Here is a 22,302-nt window from a genome sequence, read left to right on the forward strand (position 1 = left end):
TTGATGATGATAAATAATGCTGATGCTGATCATGAAGGTTGTGGTGATTATGATGATTATGATGAAGATGTTGATGAAGTGGATGTAGATGACGAAGGTGGTGGTTTTGATTGCATTGGTGACAATTAATGGTGGTGGTCATGATGAAGATGATGATGATGATGATGGTGGTGGTGGTGGTGGTGGTGGTGGTGGTGGTGTGATGGTGTTTACCGGCCTGGGTGGCGTCGTGGTTAGGCCATCAGTCAAGAGGCTGGTAGGTACTGGGTTCGGATCCCAGTCGAGGCATGGGATTTTTAATCCAGATACCGACTCCAAACCCTGAGTGAGTGCTCCGCAAGGCTCAATGGGTAGGTGTAACCACTTGCACTGACCAGTAATCCATAACTGGTTCAACAAAGGCCATGGTTTGTGCTATCCTGCCTATGGGAAGCGCAAATAAAAGATCCCTTGCTGCTAATCGGAAAGAGTAGCCCATGAAGTGGCGACAGCGGGTTTCCTCTCAAAATCTGTGTGGTCCTTAACCATATGTCTGACGCCATATAACCGTAAATAAAATGTGTTGAGTGCGTCGTTAAATAAAACATTTCTATCTATTTCTGATGGTGTTTATAATGTAGTTACTAAGGTTGAGGCTGATGATTATTAATGATGTCATGGTGGCGGTGGTGATATGATGGTGGTGGTGCTTCTATGTTTGCTGCTGCTCCTACTGCTGCTGCTGATGATGATATTTTAAAATGAGTTAAAGAAAAGTTCAACTAACCTACTTCTTCCACACAGACTGTAATCTATCAGGAATAGGCTAGGCGTATCGGGTACTGAGAATAACGAGGATGACAGAGCAGGGCTGCAGAAACTACTCGCCCGGTCGCCAAATGCGAGTAAAAATTCTGACGGATGAGTTAAAAAATGCAACTGCCAATCCGACGGGCGATCAATCTTTTTCTGATTGATTTTATTATCATTTTATTTATTCATTTTTTTATTATTATTTTTATTATTATTTTTATTTTGTTTGCATTGAATCTGTGACTCCGCATCAGCCATGCCAGAATTCCAAACCATTCAAACAAACGGTTCAGAATGAAATCTTTTATTTAACGACGCACTCAACACATTTTATTTACGGTTATATGGCGTCAGACATATGGTTAAGGACCACACAGATATTGAAGGAGGAAACGATTGGCAGCAAGGGATCTTTTATATGCACCATCCCATAGACAGGATAGCACGTTCTACGGCCTTTGATGTACCAGTCATGGTGCACTGGCTGGAGCGAGAAATGGTTCAGTATGATGACAAAATAGATGAAACAATAAATGCACCGCATTGCCAATAGACGACTTCGGAGCTGAACTTGTATCGAAAACGGAACCATGCCAAAATGACCCTAAACGAAAATGGAACCAACTTGGACAAAACGGAACCTAACGTTGGCTGAAACGACACCACAATCTATGGCTATATGACTAAAACGGACCGAAAAAAATGTATGGCTATTTAAACGGTATCATTACAAGTTGTGAAGATGATATCTTCAATAAAACTACAGCTATGTCAATCATTTTCACCAATACAATGAAATGACGTCACGGCTAAATATAATAATAATAATAATAAATTTTAAAAAATCATTCTCGCCATTACACTGAGGTGCCGTTATAGCCAAATCAGTTTCGTTTTCGCCAACAAAAATGGTTCCGTTTCAATAGTAGTTACGAGTTAGCCTAATCCCAGAAAACAGGGCCCGTTATGATATCTTAGAGAGTAAGAGTTGACAACTGTCCAAATGTCCGTCTAGCTCTCCTACCGTCAGAGTACTGCGTGTAAACGTATTTTTTAATTTAATTAAAAGAGTAAAGTCGATTTGAAATATTTCAATTATCGATACAATGGTGCATATTGTATCATGACATGTCGAGTTTACGATTAATCGTTACATCCCTATTCATAATTGTTCCCTTCGTGAAAATCAGTTTTAAGTATTGCGTGTTATTGCGGCCGGATATATCCCTTACAAAAGTACTATAGATCTTTTTACCCCTTGTAATTGTTACTATACTGTGTCAAATGTAGGTCAAACGTATCACAGAGCAAACAGGTAAAGGATTTAACATCATCATTATTTTATGTTAGATAGGAATGTAAATATAGCCTGGTGCCTGTCTGCACTTGAGTTTTCGGTAAAATAGTTTACAATACAATTAACGCATATTTATGACCGGTCATGACCCCACCGAACCGTTCGAATGTATACGTATTACACAAAATAAATAGGTGGTGAGGATGAGATGGGGTGGGTTTGGGTGTTTGTGGTATGGTTAAAATATTTTATAATTGTTTCGCAGGTAAAATTATCAATAATGGGGGAATTTACATTATGAATAATGTTATATTTATGGTTTTAATTTAAATTTTCTATATTTAAAAAAAATAATAACATTATTATATTATATTTTTATTTATTTTATTATATTTTATTTTATTATTATTATTATAATTATTATTTTAATCTCTCGTTCTCTGTCTGTCGGTCTCTCTCTCTCTCTCTCTCTCTCTCTCTCTCTCTCTCTCTCTCTCTCTCTCTCTCTCTCTCTCTCTCTCTCTCTCTCTCTCTCTCCTTCTCTCTCTCTCTCTCTGAGTGAGTGCTCCGCAAGGCTCAATGGGTAGGTGTAAACCGTAAATAAAATGTGTTGAGTGCGTCGTTAAATAAAACATTTCTTTCTTTCCTCTCAACCACTATATTATAATGATTTTACTATTACCAATGTTATGAAAACCAAAAAAATCACTTACGTCATTCCTTTTAAAATCGTCTTCTTCGTTGCCCGGGCACATGGTCGCTTCTTGACGTTCACTTCGTAGTGTACGTCGTGAATGGACAACGTGTGTGTGACGTCCACCGACCGATCGAACACGTCGTTCCCTATTTCCACAGTCGACACGTGCAGGCTACCCGTCTTCTTCATGACTTTTCCCTGGTTTTGTAACTCTTATCAAACTGGCCTATATCCTTGTTAAGTCATGGGTGAAGTTATGTCCCGTCGTGTGGCCGAATTTTCATACCATGTGTGTGTGTTAATACACCCGGTTAAGAGATACATACACAGTGCTATTTTCCACTCTCCACGGTTTCGTTACTTCTTTTGTAAAGCAGTGTTATAAAATTGTAATGAATACACTCTGCGGTCGTTTGTCGTAGCAGGTGTATGCGATGTGATTCGACAATTATTTGACAATGGAATGATCTACCGATTCGACCTAACGCTGTAGCGAATTCAGGGAGAAAGATAGGTTTAATTAACATTGCATGTACAAAAAGTTAAACTTTGTTTTGTTTAACGACACCACTAGAGCATATTGATTTACTATACATCGGCTATTGGAAGTGAAATATTTGTGGCCGAATTTACAAAGCATGTTTTTCTTAAACGCACGTGTTTAAGCATTGTAAATGTAGGTAGTTACACGCGTGTATGTTATATGGATAGGCTTTGTAAATTCGACCCTTGGTAATTTTGACAGTCTTGGAGAGGAAACCTGCTATATTTTCCCATTAGTATCAAACAATCTTTTATATGCACCATCCCACAGACAGAATAAGACATACCACGTCCTTCAATATACCAGTCGTGGTGCACAGGCTGGAACGAGAATAGCCCATTGGGCCCACGGACAGGAATCGACCGCATATCAAAGGTGGGATTTAGCTTAGTCAGTTCAGTGCTAGCTTGGTGTGCTTGCACCACAACTGGTCAAAGGCCGTGGTATGTGCTTTCCTGTATGTGGGAAAGTAGGCCTACATATAAAAGATCTCTTGTTGCATTAGGAAAAATGTAGCGGGTTTCCTCTGATGACTACCAGTCAGAATTACCAAATGTTTGACATCCAATAGCCGGTGCTTAATTAATCAATGTGCTCCAGTGGTGTCGTTAAACGAGTACAAAAGGTCTGAATATTAATGTTATAAATTTTCAAAATAGTGTTAAATGAAATTGTTTGTATGTAATGTCATTCACGGTATCTTTGTATTTCACAAGAGAATTGAAAGTTAAAGCTTGTTTTGTTTAACGACACCACTGGAGCACATTGATTTATTAATCATCGGCTATTGGATGTCAAATATTTGGTAATTTGGTAATTGTGACATAGTTTTTGAGAGAAAACCCGCTAGAGATTTTGATATACCAGTCGTAGTGCACTGGCTGGGACGAGAAATAGCCCAATGGGCCCACCGACGAGGATCGATCCCAGACCGATCGCGCATCAAGCGAGCACTTTGCCACTGGGCTACGTTCCGCTCCAAAGAGAAATTAATAAATATGTTTGTCATTAAGCAACTTTGAGACAACCCATTTAATATATTCTAAAAGAGAATCTAATTATGTTTCTGAATTCATACCTTTATAATTCTTCCGTTTGTGTAAATCAAGGTTGTTGTTTCTTAAGTTTGGGCGGGACGTAGCCCAGTAGTAAAGCGTTCGCTTGATGAGCGGTCGGTTTAGGATCGATCCCCGTCGGTGGACCCATTGGGCTATTTCTCGTTCCAGCCAGTGCTCCACAACTGGTGTAACGAAGGCCGTGGTATGTACTATCCTGTCAGTGAGATGGTGCATATAAAAGATCCCTTGCTGCTAATCGGAAAGAGTAGCCCATGAAGTGGCGACAGCGGGTTTCCTCTCTCAATATCTGTGTGGTCCTTAACCATATGTCGAACGCCATATAACCGTAAATAAAATGTGCTGAGTGCGTCGTTAAATAAAACATTTCCTTCCTTCCTTCCTTATTTTTTAAGTGGTGTATGTCATTGTGACATAGCGGGATTTTGTTTTATTGAAAACATATTTTACTGCATAAATAGCAAAAGGGTTGATCACGAGTTAGCCAACTTACGCGGCCCTCTATTATATGGCATGCACCCTGTTATTACAGGGGATATTCGTTACAAAAGTACTGTACACTTTTTTACCTCTCCTTGTCGTTACTAGTGTGTCAAATGTAGGTCATGCGTATCACAAAGCAAACAGGTAAAGCCGTTTATATTGATCAAATAAGAATGAAAATAGCAGCAAGGTAACTACACTGGATTTTCGACAAATAGGAAGGACAGAAATGTTTTATTTAACGACGAACTTAACACATTTAATTACGGTTATATGGCGTCAGACATATGGTTATGGACCACACAGATATACAGAGAGGAAACCAGCTGTCGCCACTGTTTTGGGCTACTCTTTTCGATTAGCAGCAAGGGATCTTTTATATTATACACAGACAAGATAGTACACCAGTTGTGGAACACTGGCTGGAACGAGAAATAGCCAAATGGGGCCACCGACGGGGATCGATCCTAAACCGACCGCGCAATCGACCGAGCGCTTTACCACTGGACTACATCTCATCCCTTTGACAAATAGTGTAATATATATATTTATGATCGGACATGAGCACACTTAACCATTAAATATATAATATATATAATATACATGTATGTCGCACTGGGGGGATGGGGTGGGGTGGGGGTAGTATAATATCTCCATTGTTGGGTTTCTTTTATTACTGATGGGTGATTTACATAATGAGTAATGTTGTATATATATATATATATATATATATATATATATATATATATATATATATATATATATATATATATATATATATGTAAGTGTGACAGATGTGTGAAACGTTTTTCTGTAATATGAACATCCTGGGATGGCTCAATATAAGCCAACAAAGAGATTGACAAAATTAGCTGCTTTTGTTTATAATCAAGTTGTGTTTTTTAACAGCACTGGGGAGGTTCACACTCCCACCCCCCCCCCCCCCCCCTCACCTCTCTCTCTCTCTCTCTCTCTCTCTCTCTCTCTCTCTCTCTCTCTCTCTCTCTCTCTCTCTCTCTCTCTCTCTCTCTCTCTCTTTCCCCGCCTCTCCCCCTCCCTCTCTCTCTCCCCCGCCTCTCCCCCTCTCCCTCTCTCTGTCTCTCTCTCTCTCTCTCTCTCTCTCTCTCTCTCTCTCTCTCTCTCTCTCCCCGCTTCTCCCCCTCTCCCTCTCTCTATCCCCCCCCTCTCTCTCTCTCTCTCTCTCTCTCTCTCTCTGGGTGGGATGTAGCCTAGTGGTAAAGCGCTCTCTTGATGCGCGGTTGGTTTGTGATCGATCCCCGTCGGTGGGCTCATTGGGCTATTTCTCATTCCAACCAGTGCACCACGACCGGTGTGTCAAAGGCCGTGATATTTGCTATACTGTCTTTGGGATGGTGCATATAAAAGATCCCTTGCTAATAATGAAAAAATCCCCCACCCGCTACCGATTCCTGCGCCCAGGACATGCGTGCGCTACAACAGCTTATTCTGAATGTGCACGTAAAACCCTATGACTGGTCTTGACAATGGAAAAATGTAGCTGGTTTCCTCTCTAAGACTATATGTCAAAATTACCAAATGTTTGACATCCAATAGCCGATGATTAATAAATCAATGTGCTCTATTGGTTTCGTTAAACAAAACAATTTTTAACACACACTCTCTCTCTCTCGCTTGAGGTGCTGCCGCCACTGTTTTGGGCTACTCTTTTCGATTAGCAGCAAGGGATCTTTTATATTATACACAGACAAGATAGTACCCCAGTTGTGGAACACTGGCTGGAACGAGAAATAGCCAAATGGGGCCACCGACGGGGATCGATCCTAAACCGACCGCGCAATCGACCGAGCGCTTTACCACTGGACTACATCCCATCCCTTTGACAACTAGTGTAATATATATATTTATGATCGGACATGAGCACACTTAACCATTAAATATATAATATATATAATATACATGTATGTCGCACTGGGGGGATGGGGTGGGGTGGGGGGTAGTATAATATCTCCATTGTTGGGTTTCTTTTATTACTGATGGGTGATTTACATAATGAGTAATGTTGTATATATATATATATATATATATATATATATATATAAATATTATATAAAAACCATATATCGTATATTTATATATATATGTATATATGTAAGTGTGACAGATGTTGTGAAACGTTTTCTGGAATATGAACATCCTCACTCTGGTCCATATAAGCCAACAAAGAGACCACCAAAATTAGCTCATCTGGAGTTTATAATCCGTTGTGTTTTTTAACGCACTGTGTTGACAACTGCCTGGCACCTACCTCCCATTGAAGCAACCAGAGTACGGATCGACTCTCGGGGATGATCTCTCCTCTCTCGGCCTGCTCTCTCTGCTCAGCTCGGCAGGGTCTGGGGCTGTGGTTGTCGCTGTCGGAGGCGTCTCTCTCCCCTCGTCCTCTCCCCCTCTCAATTGGGTGTCAAATCCGGTGATATCGATGGCCAAGGAAGGACTCTAATGTTGTTGTCTCTGTAGGAAAGCCGTCTCTCTCTCTCTCGTGCTGTCTCTCTCTCTCTCGTCTCTCTCCCGTTGGAACACTCCCCCTCTCCCTCTGGCTATCCCCCCTCCTCTCTCTCTCTCTCTCTCTCTCTCTCTCTCTCTCTCTCTCTCTCTCTCTCTCTGGGTGGGATGTAGCATAGTGGTAAAGCGCTCTCTTGATGCGCGGTTGGTTTGTGATCGATCCCCGTCGGTTCTGCTCATTGGGCTATTTCTCATTCCAACCAGTGCACCACGACCGGTGTGTCAACTTCCTGATATTTGCTATACTGTCTTTGGGATGGTGCATATAAAAGATCTCTTGCTAATAATGAAAAAATCCCCCACCCGCTACCGATTCCTGCGCCCAGGACATGCGTGCGCTACAACAGCTTATTCTGAATGTGCACGTAAAACCCTATGACTGGACATGACAATGGAAAAATGTAGCTGGTTTCCTCTCTAAGACTATATGTCAAAATTACCAAATGTTTGACATCCAATAGCCGATGATTACTAAATCAATGTGCTCTATTGGTTTCGTTAAACAAAACAATTTTTAACACACACTCTCTCTCTCTCGCTTGAGTTGCTTACGTCGCAGGATCGAACCACCTCGGTGGATCTGTTCAGCTGATTGGGTTATTTCTCGTTCCAACCAGTGCACCACAACTGGACAAAGGCTGTGGTATGTGATTTCCTGTCTGTGGGAAAGTGCCTATAAAAGATCCTTTATTGCATTAGGAAAAATGTAGCGGGTTTCATCTGATGACTACCAGCCATAATTACCAAATGTTTGACATCCAATAGCCGATGATTAATTAATCAATGTGCTCCAGTTGTGTCGTTAAACAAAACAATTCTTTTTCTCTCACATATGCACCCACACATTCAGTGTGTACAATGTATGTGGCATGTGGGTGTGGGTGTGTCTGTATGTACATAGGGTAATGTATGTTATGAGTCAATATCAAATTGTTTTTGCTGGTATTTGCAATATAAATTCTTGTTTCTTTTTTGTTTTGTTTTTTGTTTTTTATTATCTAATTGTAAAAACTCCTGGAGAATGGCGAATTATCCTAAGCTTAAAATACCAAAACAAAATAACTCATAGATGTGTTCCCCGCTTTTCAATCAAATGCTACACAGAGAATAATACCTGAGTACCATTTATCTCATGTAACGAGTTGTTATAAAATGTATTTAAAACGTTGTAAGAGAAATGGTATTTAACGGACACGAATGTATTGTTCTATTTCTAACATATCCATCAAAAATCATATTTTAAACGCATTTTAACATCTTTTTTCGACTAAAACATATTTACAGCCCATGTACTTGTAGCTAACTTACGCGTCACAGATAAATGATTGTCGGGTTTACTATACGTCACAGTGTAATCGATTTCGATCGTGCTGGGTTTTTTTCATTGAATGCATGTCATTGGTGACCTGGCCATCATCTAGGAGCAGCCAGTCTCTGAAATTGTTAACACACGTACATATATGTGTAATCAAGTATGTGTTATCAAAAATAGCGAACGATATTCTCACCAACGGGTGTTTAAGAAAGGTATATTATAAACTGCCCTGCTGCTCATCTTGTAATAACAGCACAGCTACCCCCCCCCCCCCATGTCCCAACACAGTTCTGTTGGGATATGGGGGGGGGGGGCGTAGCTCAGTGGTACAGCGCTCGCCTGATGCGCGATCGATCTAGGATCGATTCCCGTCGGTGGGCCCATTGGGCTATTTCTCGTTCCAGCCAGTGCTCCACAACTGGTGCAACAAAGGCCGTGGTATGTACTATACTGTCTGTGGGATGGTGCATATAAAAGATCCCTTGCTGCGAATCGAAAAGAGTAGCCCATGAAGTGGCGACATATCTGTGTGGTCTGACTCAAAAACTCGAGCAGGCTAGGCCCGATAGTCTTGTCAAGCAGCTAGCCTAGGAGAAGATGACTCCAATCTAAAACATCATTGGGCAGATAACACTCACTAGTCCTGGTAGACAAGTTATCTAAGAGAAGGACAACTCTGATAATAAATCACCCGGGTGCAATGGACTCGATACCTTGGCTGGTAACCATTCTCGGAGAGGAGGCTTAATACCCCGAGTAAAAACCTCAACCACCGAAGTCGGAAGACATCAGCCATCACGGCATAGGAAGTATCATTAGAAAGATGTGGTGTCGTCCTGTTTGACCGCAGCCAGGATGGGACGACGCCGTGCTCCCAGTCTCGAAGGGGCCCAAACCAAGCTACTGACCGCGGCTCTGAGTCTCCTGACACGACTGGGGTAGATCAGAGGAGAGCTACCAGTCAACAACAACTTCGCATGATGCAATTGGAATGCCGAAGGAGTGCGACAAAAGAAGACAGAGCTGCAGAACTTCCTCAAAACCCAAAGCATTGACATCTGCTGTATTCAAGAGATCCACCTCGTAGATTCTTTGTCCAAGGCTATGAACTTCATAGACAAGACCGGGAAAATCGACCAAAGGATGAAGTTGTTACACTTGTCAAGAACACTCTCTCCTCTGTGGAAGTTGAAAGATCAAGTGACGCAGACATAGAATACATCACTGTAAAACTTATTCTACAAAACAGGAACGTTACTGTCTGCAATCTCTACAGCCCACCAAACAAGATGATTCCGTTTAACAACATTCAGCCTGATGATGAAAATTGGATTGTAGTAGGTAATTTCAACAGCCACTCCCTCAGCTGGGGGTATCAAAGCCTAAATGTCAAAGGAGAAGAGGTAGAACAATGGATGATCAGCGATCATGTGATCCTAATAAATAAATCAGATGACCAACACACATTCTACTTCAGAGCATGGCGAACCACCAGCAACCCTGATCTTGCCATTGCCACTGATGACATCCAGAAGATCACTGCCAGTGAAGTGTGGCAGCAGGTCGGAGGTAGTGACCATAGGCCAGTCATCCTGAACATAAAAAAGCAAATTGATCGCATTGAAGGTAAGTTACAACCTAGTTGGAACTACAAAAAAGAAAACTGGGATCTCTTCAAAAACCTGACTGACTCTATCATCATGAAAATCTCTATTTCAAAGAAGAGTGTTAACAAAAACGCCTGCAACTTCACAACTGAAATCCTCGATGCAGCAAACAACACCGAAGGGAAGACGACGAAACTGCAAACCATTCTGGAACTCCACTCTCGACAAACTGCACAAAGAGCTAAGTGAGGCCAGGGATATTATGGAGAAAACTCCAAATAATCGAAACATCGCTAAACACAACCAAGCCAAAACCAATCTAATTAAAATTAGCTCCACTATTACATGTGGATCTAACAGCAGCCCGTTGGAGCTCATATCCAATTGACCTTTTATTCGACCAACCAAAACCTTACTTGCAAAATCATGCCAGTGATTTGAAAAGAATTTGAAAACATTCGGGATTACGCTGAGGGTAAACGAAATGATTCGGGTGAATTACTAAGTATGTCAGAAACTAATTGCAATATAAAATTTTATATAAAATTTGTTCCAAGACGAAAAAAGAAAACGTGATGGTATAGCCATAAAATCTGTTTATACTAGTATACAATCCAGAGTTTATTATTGCACTTTCCCCCCTGTTTTTTCAATGTTGAAATAGACCAACAAGTTCGCCTATTGCATAAATAGTCTCGCCCGATATTTTTAGAATTTTCATGCTCCCGAATAACGCTATAAAAGGCGAAGTGTAATTGGTCGATATTTAAATTGTTATTTAAAGATGAAATGTCACCTGGACATGGAAGTCCACGCAATGCTGTTAGATCTACTGGCAGACCCAGTAGAGTAATTTTAATCAGATTGAGCCAAAACGGCATTTATCGACAAAAAGATAAAACAAACTCAGACAAGCTGGCAGGAGAAAACCTCATCCTTGAATCTTGAAAAGGACACAACAAAACTTTGGCAACTCACAAAAATGCTGAATGAAGACAACACACAGAGAACCAAAACAATTCTCAAAACAGAGAAAGGCGCTGTCACAGGGAAAGCAGCGACAAACATCTTTGGCAAAGTCTATCAATCTGAAAGTGAAATCAAACTCCCATCAGGTAGATTAGAGGAAGTCAGAAAAAGATCGGAGAATTGAAGAAAGATCCAGACCCAGAGATTAGCTCATGCATGACAAAATATTTGAGCCTACATGAGCTTGCAGATGCACTGAGAAAGCTCAAACAGAAAAAGGCACCAGACCCCAACGGAATCACAAATGAAATGCTAAAATACCTCGGACCTGGAGCAAAGCGAACCCTCTTGCATAGTTTCAACCAAAGCTGGCATACAGGGAAGGTCCCAGCGAAGTGGAAAGAAGCCCACATCAGACCTATCCTTAAGAAAGGAAAAGACAAGCAAGTGGCCAGAAGTTGCAGGCCAATCAGTCTCCTCAGCTGCGTGGGCAAACTGATGGAAAGAGTCACCAACAAGTGACTTCTCTGGCATCTGGAGTCCAACTCTATCCTGACTCCTATACAGACAGGCTACCGACAACACCAGATTACAAAAGATCAGCTGGCTTATCTTACCCAGGAAATCGAGAATGCCTTCCAAGAGAAAAAGAAAGTGTTTGCAGTCTTCTTTGACATGTCAAAGGCCTTTGACACAGTCTGGAAATGAGAGAAGGAGTGCCCCAGGAAAGTGTGATATCACCAACCCTGTTCCTTGTCTACATAAATGACATCACAGCAGCCATGCCATACCAAAGCAGGTCTCCAACACCCTACATGCTGATGACCTTGTTGTGTGGAGCTCCGAGGAGCAACCTACAGAATCCAACTCACCATTAACAAAGTAAATGATTGGACACAAAAATGGGGACTCTAGCTCAACCAGACAAAAACAACACTCTTTTCCCTTTCTACTCAAAAGGAGAAAGTGAAGCTAAAATTTGAAGATCAGCCAATGCCATAATCAGATACACCAACTTTCCTTGGACTGACACTAGATACACGGTTGATATGGAAGTCTCACATCGATGCCACAGAGGCAAGAGCTGTCAGGAAACTGTCATTAATGAAGAAACTGGCTGGGACTAACTGGGGTGCCGACTCCAAGATCATCAAGCAGGTATACATCAGAACTATAAGACCTACCATGTAATACGCCTCTCCAACCTGGACAAGTGCTTCAAAAGCAAACAGGAATAAGTTGGATAAAGTGCAGCACATGGACCTCAGAATCATCCTTGGTGCTATGAAGAGCACTCCAATCAGAGAAATGGAAAAACCAACAGACCTTGAGCCTTTGGAGTCCAGGCGAGAATATAAGGTCCTCATCCAAGGAGAAAAGATGAAAAGACTGTCGTCACACACCCTACACCAAACGCTCCAGGACGAGACAAAAAAACAGACTGAAAGGCAAAGTATGTGAAGGACCTGCAAAAAATGCATTCTGATGTGCTCATGCAAAAAGCCAGTCAATATGAAGAGCTTTCTCCAAATGTCTGGTCACCAACACACCATCTCCCAGAAATCAAATTGGATGTTCCAGGTCTTACAACAAAGGGGGAGCAATCAACATCTCAACAGCTAGTACTCACCCTAGCAATGATAGACAAGCGATATCCAAAGACAACCTGGATCCATGCATTCCCAGATGGCTCAACGGAGAATGCTATACGAAAAGTTGGAGTGGAGCATACATCAGTAATCCAGATGGCTCCTCGGCCTCCCTCTCCATTCCAGTTGGTGAGCTAAGCTCAAACTACAGAGCAGAATTGCAAGCCCTGATTGTCGCGACAGAGCTTCTGATAGAGAAAGGAAAGAAACAGAATACAGTGTGTCTAACAGACTCTTTGTCAGCTCTCCAGTCACTTTCATCAGGACCCTCAGAACTTCTGATTAGACAACTGCAAGAAAAACTGAATGCTCTTAATCAAAGCTGCAAGGTGATACTACAGTCGATCCCTGCACATGTAGGAGATGCAGGCAACGAAAAGGCCGACCAACTGGCCAAAGCAGACAGCTGCCTCCCACAACCAAACTCTTTCATATCATACAGTGAAACCAAGACAATCCTAAAGCGAAAATTCGAATTTGATTGGAATGAATGAATGAATGTTTAACGACACCCCAGCACGAAAAATACATCGGCTATTGGGTGTCAAACTATGATAATGCAAATAAATAAAGTGATGATCAACATCAATATAAAAATTCAATGTTTAAACAAAAACAGTGTAAAGAACTGTGCCAAAAATACAAATACAAATATCACAGAATTTTACGGACACCGAATTTTACTCTAAACTTCCATTTGTGCTGTATTGGCCATTCTCAAAGAGAATGTTACACCCCTGCACCACGGTGAGGTTACAGCACACGCAGGGGAATTTGATTGGAAGACGAGGAATGGTTTGATTGGAAGACGAGGAATGGTGGATATAACCCTGACTGTGATAGCATTAACCAACTAGACAGAAAAGAACAAACTTTAATCTTCCGTCTTCGCACTGGACATTGTGGCCTAAAGAAGCACCTAAAAAGGATAGGACTTGCACCTACAAGAAATTCGACAGAAAGTTGGGACGGAAGACACGTCCCTCAACACCAAACTCTGGGAACCTGTCGACGACCTCTGGAAGACGGCAAACTTCATTTCCACATCCTTTGTTCATTGGTGTGCGGTGTAATAAATAACATACTATACAGTGCATGCTGTTGTGTAATTTCGTGATAATTGTATATAGATTTTTTTTTGGTGTAATTTGAGTGCCAACTAGTAAAAAAAAATTCCATTTTTTTTATCTGCAATCTTGAATATCTGGCAGCCCTTTTTTAAAATGGCTACCTGAAAAAGAAAAAAAAAGAGAGATTATTTGCACATATAAATGTTAGAAAGCCATGAAGAACCTGACACCAAGATAATCTTTGCATCAGAAATTGATAAATAAGAATACAATGTTGATATTTACTCATTATATACTCAGTTTTCTTTCTGTGTTACCCGAAATTGGCCCTAAACATTAGGACAAGACAGAACCAGGGCGCTGTGTGACTGCGACACGACGGACCACATTCGAGGCAATGTAAAAATCACGTTTCACTGCAGCTGCAGGAGGATTTACATCATTTGTACCGAACTATGCACCTATCGGGCAGAAGTAGACCACTGTCACAATGTTGGTGTAGCTGTGACATTTGTTGATGAATTTGGTGCTAATGGTCCAGTCATTTATGGATGAGTGGCGAAATAATGGCCGCACTAATTCTCTAAAAATACCAACAATACAGATACCATCTAACTAATATGGGAAACCTTCTTGGGTTAATTACAAAATGCAGTGGCTTTCGATCATTAAAGTGCTACTCCAGTTTCAGACCCTGGTCAAAACGGTCAAAAGTTAATGTGAAGACGGCTGTCTCCGTCACAGTATGTATGTATGTATGTGTGTGTGTATGTGTGTGTGTGTGTGTGTGTGTGTGTGTGTGTGTGTGTGTATGTGTGTGTATATATATATATATATATATATATATATATATATATATATAGAATACTAAAGTGAGTCAGATACCAACACAGTTTACGAGTTTCATAAAAATGGTATGACAGACAAGCTCGTTTAGTATTTTATTTATTATAAACCAACTGCAAACAATCCGCAACGCAGAAGTAAGCAAATGTCAAGACCTACTATATGTTATTTTTCTACAAATTGGGTCAGTCAGTGGTCTATGAGAATGGTAGGCAGAGGGTGATAGATGAGAAACATGAATGAATGTGTGAGCCAGCTTTGATGGGATTTGAACCACTGTCGTTAGCTTGATTGTCCAGCAGCTTATCCACCAGACCACGGAGCTCACTGTACATCAAATATATAGTAAGCGACAAAAGATATGAAAAGTGCAAAGCAATTTTAAAATGTGTTGTTTTAGGTGATGTGAAAAAAGAACACAAAGGTTTTGATGCCAAGTAAACAGATTTTTGTTTTAATTCTCTTTTAAATACCATACATGTAATACCATCAAATAAAAGGATATTTGACCTTACTTGCATACACATGTACCATTACAAACATGTATATTAAAGCTGCAGTGTCTGGAATATTTTTATTATTTAAGCATTTAGAATAGATGATCCAGTTCTGTTTCGTACACAAAAGGCCCACCACATCGCTACAGTTTCGCAATGCTTGCTTATCTACATTATCTAGGTCAACTGCAAACCCAATGGCCAGCTTGTTTTTCTTCAATTAGCGGGACGCCAGTAGAACTGGGAATTTACGCGATTTACACAGGCGCTGAGCTTCTCACGTGATTTTGAACAAATTTAACTGTCTTGATTGAGGGGTCGTCTCATACCTCCAAAATTGATTTGTTTTGGGTTTGGGTTTGGGGTTGGGGTTGGGGTTGGGGATATAACCCTAACCCTGAAAACGGTCATTTTCTACTTTAGTATATTTTATTAAAAATATATACATGATCAATGTGTTATACAAACTAAACTTTGAAAGTTCTACTAACACTTTATAAAATATTAATTCCTAAATAGGAAGGTACGATTGTCGATAGTACGTTGTCAAGATCAAAACCGGTTGTCACAGGGATCCTATAATACCCGTAACTGAATAAAACTCGATTATCCAAATATCTCTCCTAACTGTATATCTATTAGATCACTCTGTATCGGGCAGGCTACTACCCGAGTGGCCCGGCTCTAGGAGTAATCAGAGATAAGATCTGATATAAATATATATATATATATATATATATATATATATATATATATATATATATATATATATATAGCACGTTTAGTTCACTAGAAAACACAACAAAACACAATACACTTTGGAATCTGTATTAACACTACGCTGACAAATGTACGTGCCGCAGTAGTTAATTAACAACAACAAATAATAACAACCCAGAACTAATCACTTAATTAGTTAATCACTAGGTGTCTAGTTTACACAATCTTCTAATCACTTCACCGCGATACAACACACACACGTGTGATAATTGAGAAACGCTTCCAGGGGAACTTAATTAATAAAGGAATTACAACTCTATTCCTAACTGGTTAATTTTTAATTAACCCTTATATACTCATTCAGTAAACTTATAATATAGAATTAATACTGGTACCTATCACAATAAAGACAATAACCTACAGTTTACCTAGGTCCTCTAGGATGACTGGCTACGCTTTAATATTTTAGAACAGTGAAGCCTACAATTTACTTCGTCAGATTACCGGAGACACTGTCTAAATAATATTGGTATAATACAGTATTAAAATATTTAAAGTCACATCAATCACATCAAGGTTATACAACAGAGCAGAAATATATATTTACCAGTCCAGACGGACAACGTTCCCCGGGAGCCTTCCAATGTATCTCCCCGATATATCTAAAATCCTATATATTTATTCAAAAATCTCAGAGACAGCGAATATCGCCTGGGGGAACAACGCAGTACCTCACCTATCATGTGATATTTCCACAACTCCCAGAGAAGGTATATTTTCTTAGATGGCCAGACTTACTGTCGCCAGTTCGCTAGAAATACCGCGGTCGTAAACCGCACTACCGGAGGTATTACGTAACTACTGGCCACATGGCCTCCGCATCTGGTCTAAGTGCATATTGGGACGCAGCTCTACCACCGTCGCGCGGGGGTATTACGTAACCAAGCTGCACACGGCCCTCTAAAACAATTAACATCGCCACAGGCGAAAAGATAAGAGCATGTTCCGTCACACCGGTTTTAACGAAAGAATAGTACGTATCCTCAACCGAACGTTCTTTGTACAGCGGAAGAATTCTCATTTCATTTTTTGAGACGAACCCTACAGTTTCAAATCGGCAAACGCACCCGTTAACTGAAATTGACAACAGGCTGTCGTTTGTGGTTTGCCGAGAAATGGCCGCACAGGCGATGAATCGAGCGTATACTTTTGACGTTCTCCGTTCATAGCGAACACACACGAATTTTTTAAAGCGGCAGTATCAGGAATATTTTTATTATTTAAGCATATAGAACAGAAAATCCAATTACGTTTGGTATATATATATGTCGCCACACTCCGCATTGGTTTCACTACGCTGGCTTATTCAAGTAAAAAACAAAGCCAGTATTTCGAAAGTGGGACACTTTTGACGGGCTCCTACCGATCTCGGTTTTCATTGGCTTATCACAAGTGTGGAATTTCCCAACAAGAGATCGCGTGAGATTTCACAATTTTTGAACAAATTTAACTGTCTTGATTGAGGGGTCGTCTCATATCTCCAAAACATATTTATATCCATAGAGGTATGGTACGTCGCCTTTCCAGGGGTCGGTGGGTGGGGGATTTGCCTTGAAATTTTGACAGTGGCCAGCTGTTGGCATACGTGTTACATGTAAGGGGATGTTACTAATTACGTAACGCTCTAGGGGTAGAGGAAGAGGGTACTGTGTTCGACTTACGTAACATTTTTCAAGACTATATGTTATTTTTATTCATTACTTAGACCTAAAAAGGTGTTTTTTGGAAATGCGCGGTCAGTCTAGGATCGATCCCCATCGGCGGGTATATAAAAGACCATGGTATGTAATATCCTGTCTGTGGGATGGTGTTGAGCGAAGTTTATATGGGGCCATTTTCCCTAGAAAATACATTTCAATTTTTTTTAAGCTTGGGCAAGTAAGGGTTTCGACCTCCAATACCCTCCCCCTGCACATGCACCCGATTCCTCTTTAAGATTATGTCAAAATTACAAGACTCTAGTAACATATCTTCAACCGAACGTTCTTCGTACATCGCAAGATTTCTCTTTTAATTTTTTAAGACGAACCCTACATATTTGAAATCGGCAAACGCACGTGTTAATTGAAACTGACAACATGCTGTCGTTTGTGCTTTGCCGAGCTATGGCGGCACAGGCGACGAATCAAGCATATACTTTTGACGATCTCCGTTCACAGCGAACACACACGAGTTTTTTTAAAGTGCATTTGAGCTTGTATTTCATATTTGTACATGGTGTTATAATATGGTAACCAGAGAATGTAACTTGAAATTGTATTTCATATTTGTGCATGATATTGGTAACCAGACACTGTAACATTAATCTATATAGTACTTAGATGACTAATAAATAAAATTTAAAAATACACCAACAAATCATACTTTTCTGTTGTTTTATTAAGCCACTATGTGTATAGTACAATGTGTGGGGGTGATAACAATAGAAAACATGTATAAGTAATAATCAAACATGTAAAAAATTCATAATTACAACATGTAGAAATGAACTATACCTCAATACCACCAGAACCAATTTCAATTCTCACAAATGTCAAGAAAAACTACAAATTAAAGCACATTTACACATAGCAAGCCATTTATTATTTAGCATAATTAGTATAATGTGAATGTCATTACCTGACAGAAGGGGTCGAAACAGATTGAAATCGTGGGAGAAATTGGAAAGTTTTTTTATATTAAGATAATGAGAATGATAGGCAGAGGGTGATAGATAATTTTCCAACTTTTTGTTATTCAGCATACATACCCATTAGTTTCATTACATTGCATCATGTACCCTTCTCATCAGAATATATAATATACTGGATGATGCCAGTACACATGTATATGTAATATATATTCATATTTTGCTGTATCGTGTCTAGCCTAACTTTCTCATTTGTCAAATAGACCCCATACTCCTAGACCTACCCATGCTCTATGTTCTTGATGGTGTAGGATCAGTCAAATAGTCGTGATATAGTCAGCAAACACTACAAGAGTATCATACCAGGTTGCTGTTCTTGTGTTTAGCAACCTTTTATTTTGTCACACAGACCACCCCCTGCACTCCAACAACATGCCTGTAGCTCATCCACTGCTGTATGTTATTGATTTATCACAATTAGTCAAATAGTCTCCCTCTCACCCACCGCCACTAACATGCCTAGATCCTCCACTGGTGTATGTTCTTGATTGTCCAGGATTAGTGAAGTAGTCATGTTAGTCAGCAAACACAACAACAATAACAGGTTGTTGGTGTTGAGTTTAGCGTAATTTCTTTATTCGTCTCAGCTGGATGTAAGCCAAGGTGAAGGTTATAACTACAAAACCCGAAAGAGCCACTTCCTTCTGCCAGAGATCCCAGGTGGTTGTGTACTGGATGCCCTGGTTGTCCATGTACTGATTTCCAGATGTGCTGAAAAATAAAATCATATGATGTGTTACAATGTGATTTCTCATATGCTGAACTAGAAATTAAATATGTTGCAGTATGTTGAACTATAAATCAGGTTACATTGTGTTTTCTCATGTGTTGAACTATAAATCATGTTACAATGTGTTGTTTCTAAACTAGAAATTAAATATGTTATAATGTGTTTTCTCATTGTTGAATTATAAATCATGTTACTGTTTTCTCATTGTTGAACTAAAATCACATGTTACAATGTGTTTTCTCATGTGTTAAACTGTAAATCACATGTTACAATGTGTTTTCTCATGTGTTAAACTGTAAATCACATGTTACAATGTGTTTTCTCATTGTTGAACTATAATGTGTTTTGTTATGTGCTCGTCTAGAAATTCCAAAGGACCTGATAATATCCCTTGATCCTGATATTGTTCCAAAGGGCCTGATAATAGCCCTTGATCCTGATACCGTTCCAAAGGGCCTGATAATGCCCCCTTGATCCTGATACCGGTCCAAAGGGCCTGATAATGCCCCTTAATCCTGATACCTGTCCAAAGGGCCTGATAATGCCCCTTAATCCTGATACCGGTCCAAAGGGCCTGATAATAGCCCTTGATCCTGATACCGGTCCAAAGGGCCTGATAATGCCCCTTGATCCTGATACCGGTCCAAAGGGCCTGATAATGCCCCTTGATCCTGATACCGTTCTAAACATCCTGATAACAGCCCTTGATCCTGATACCCTTTCAAAGGGGCTGATAATAGCCCTTGATCCTGATACCGGTCCAAAAGGCCTGATAATAGCCCTTGATCCTGATACTGTTCTAAAGGGCCTGGTAATACCCCTGGATCCTGATACCGTCCCAAAGGGCCTGATAATGCCTCTTGATCCTGATACCGTTCTAAAGGGCCTGATAATAGCCCTTGATCCTGATACCGTTCCAAAGGGCCTGGTAATAGCCCTTGATCCTGATACCGTTCCAAAGGGCCTGATAATATCCCTTGATCCTGATACCGTTCCAAAGGACCTGATAATATCCCTTGATCCTGATATTGTTCCAAAGGGCCTGATAATGCCCCTTAATCCTGATACCGGTCCAAAGGGCCTGATAATGCCCCTTAATCCTGATACCGGTCCAAAGGGCCTGATAATAGCCCTTGATCCTGATACCGGTCCAAAGGGCCTGATAATGCCCCTTGATCCTGATACCGGTCCAAAGGGCCTGATAATGCCCCTTGATCCTGATACCATTCTAAACATCCTGATAACAGCCCTTGATCCTGATACCCTTTCAAAGGGGCTGATAATAGCCCTTGATCCTGATACCGGTCCAAAAGGCCTGATAATAGCCCTTGATCCTGATACTGTTCTAAAGGGCCTGGTAATACCCCTGGATCCTGATACCGTCCCAAAGAGCCTGATAATGCCTCTTGATCCTGATACCGTTCTAAAGGGCCTGATAATAGCCCTTGATCCTGATACCGTTCCAAAGGGCCTGGTAATAGCCCTTGATCCTGATACCGTTCCAAAGGGCCTGATAATATCCCTTGATCCTGATATTGTTCCAAAGGGCCTGATAATAGCCCTTGATCCTGATACCGTTCCAAAGGGCCTGATAATGCCCCCTTGATCCTGATACCGGTCCAAAGGGCCTGATAATGCCCCTTAATCCTGATACCGGTCCAAAGGGCCTGATAATGCCCCTTAATCCTGATACCGGTCCAAAGGGCCTGATAATAGCCCTTGATCCTGATACCGGTCCAAAGGGCCTGATAATGCCCCTTGATCCTGATACCGGTCCAAAGGGCCTGATAATGCCCCTTGATCCTGATACCGTTCTAAACATCCTGATAACAGCCCTTGATCCTGATACCCTTTCAAAGGGGCTGATAATAGCCCTTGATCCTGATACCGGTCCAAAAGGCCTGATAATAGCCCTTGATCCTGATACTGTTCTAAAGGGCCTGGTAATACCCCTGGATCCTGATACCGTCCCAAAGGGCCTGATAATGCCTCTTGATCCTGATACCGTTCTAAAGGGCCTGATAATAGCCCTTGATCCTGATACCGTTCCAAAGGGCCTGGTAATAGCCCTTGATCCTGATACCGTTCCAAAGGGCCTGATAAAGCCCCTTGATCCTGATACCGTTCCAAAGGGCCTGATAATTCCCCTTGATCCTGATACCGTTCTAAACGTCCTGATAATACCCCTGGATCCTGATACCGTTCCAAAGGGCCTGATAATGCCCCCTTGATCCTGATACCGTTTTAAAGGGCCTCATAATAGCCCTTGATCCTCATACCGGTCCAAAGGGCCTGATAATAGCCCTTAATCCTCATACCGTTCTAAAGGGCCTGGTAATGTCCCTTGGTCCTGATACCGTTTCAGAGGGCCTGATAATAGCCCTTGATCCTGATGGTCCAAAGGGCCTAATTATGCCCCTTGGTCCTGATACCGTTTCAAAGGGCCTAATTATGCCCCTTGATCCTGATACCATTTCAAAGGGCCTGATAATAGCCCTTGATCCTGATACCGGTCCAAAGGGCTTGATAATAGCCCTTGATCCTGATACCGGTCCAAAGGGCCTGATAATGCCCCTTGATCCTGATACCGGTCCAAAGGGCCTGATAGTGCCCCTTGATCCTGATACCGGTCCAAAGGGCCTGATAATAGCCCTTGATCCTCATACTGGTCTAAAGGGCCTGATAATGCCCCTTGATCCTCATACCAGTCCAAAGGG

General features: G+C 41.0%; 2 protein-coding genes across 2 annotated transcripts in view; both read right to left on the minus strand.

Moving 5' to 3' along the window:
- LOC121379757 (broad substrate specificity ATP-binding cassette transporter ABCG2-like) overlaps positions 1–3,180 on the minus strand; it is a 52,857-nt gene extending 49,677 nt beyond the window's left edge. Inside the window, exon 1 of the mRNA XM_041508405.1 lies at positions 2,803–3,180. Within this exon, the coding sequence (XP_041364339.1) occupies positions 2,803–2,975 (173 nt within the window). The 5' untranslated portion in view covers positions 2,976–3,180. The remainder of the gene's footprint in view (positions 1–2,802) is intronic.
- A 15,313-nt stretch (positions 3,181–18,493) lies between these two features.
- LOC121379758 (broad substrate specificity ATP-binding cassette transporter ABCG2-like) overlaps positions 18,494–22,302 on the minus strand; it is a 61,038-nt gene continuing 57,229 nt past the window's right edge. The window contains exon 16 of the mRNA XM_041508408.1: positions 18,494–19,566. Coding sequence (XP_041364342.1) covers positions 19,416–19,566 — 151 coding nt within the window. The 3' untranslated portion in view covers positions 18,494–19,415. The remainder of the gene's footprint in view (positions 19,567–22,302) is intronic.

The sequence above is a fragment of the Gigantopelta aegis genome, chromosome 8 (genome assembly GCF_016097555.1).
Source record: "Gigantopelta aegis isolate Gae_Host chromosome 8, Gae_host_genome, whole genome shotgun sequence".
Classification (NCBI taxonomy): domain Eukaryota; kingdom Metazoa; phylum Mollusca; class Gastropoda; order Neomphalida; family Peltospiridae; genus Gigantopelta; species Gigantopelta aegis.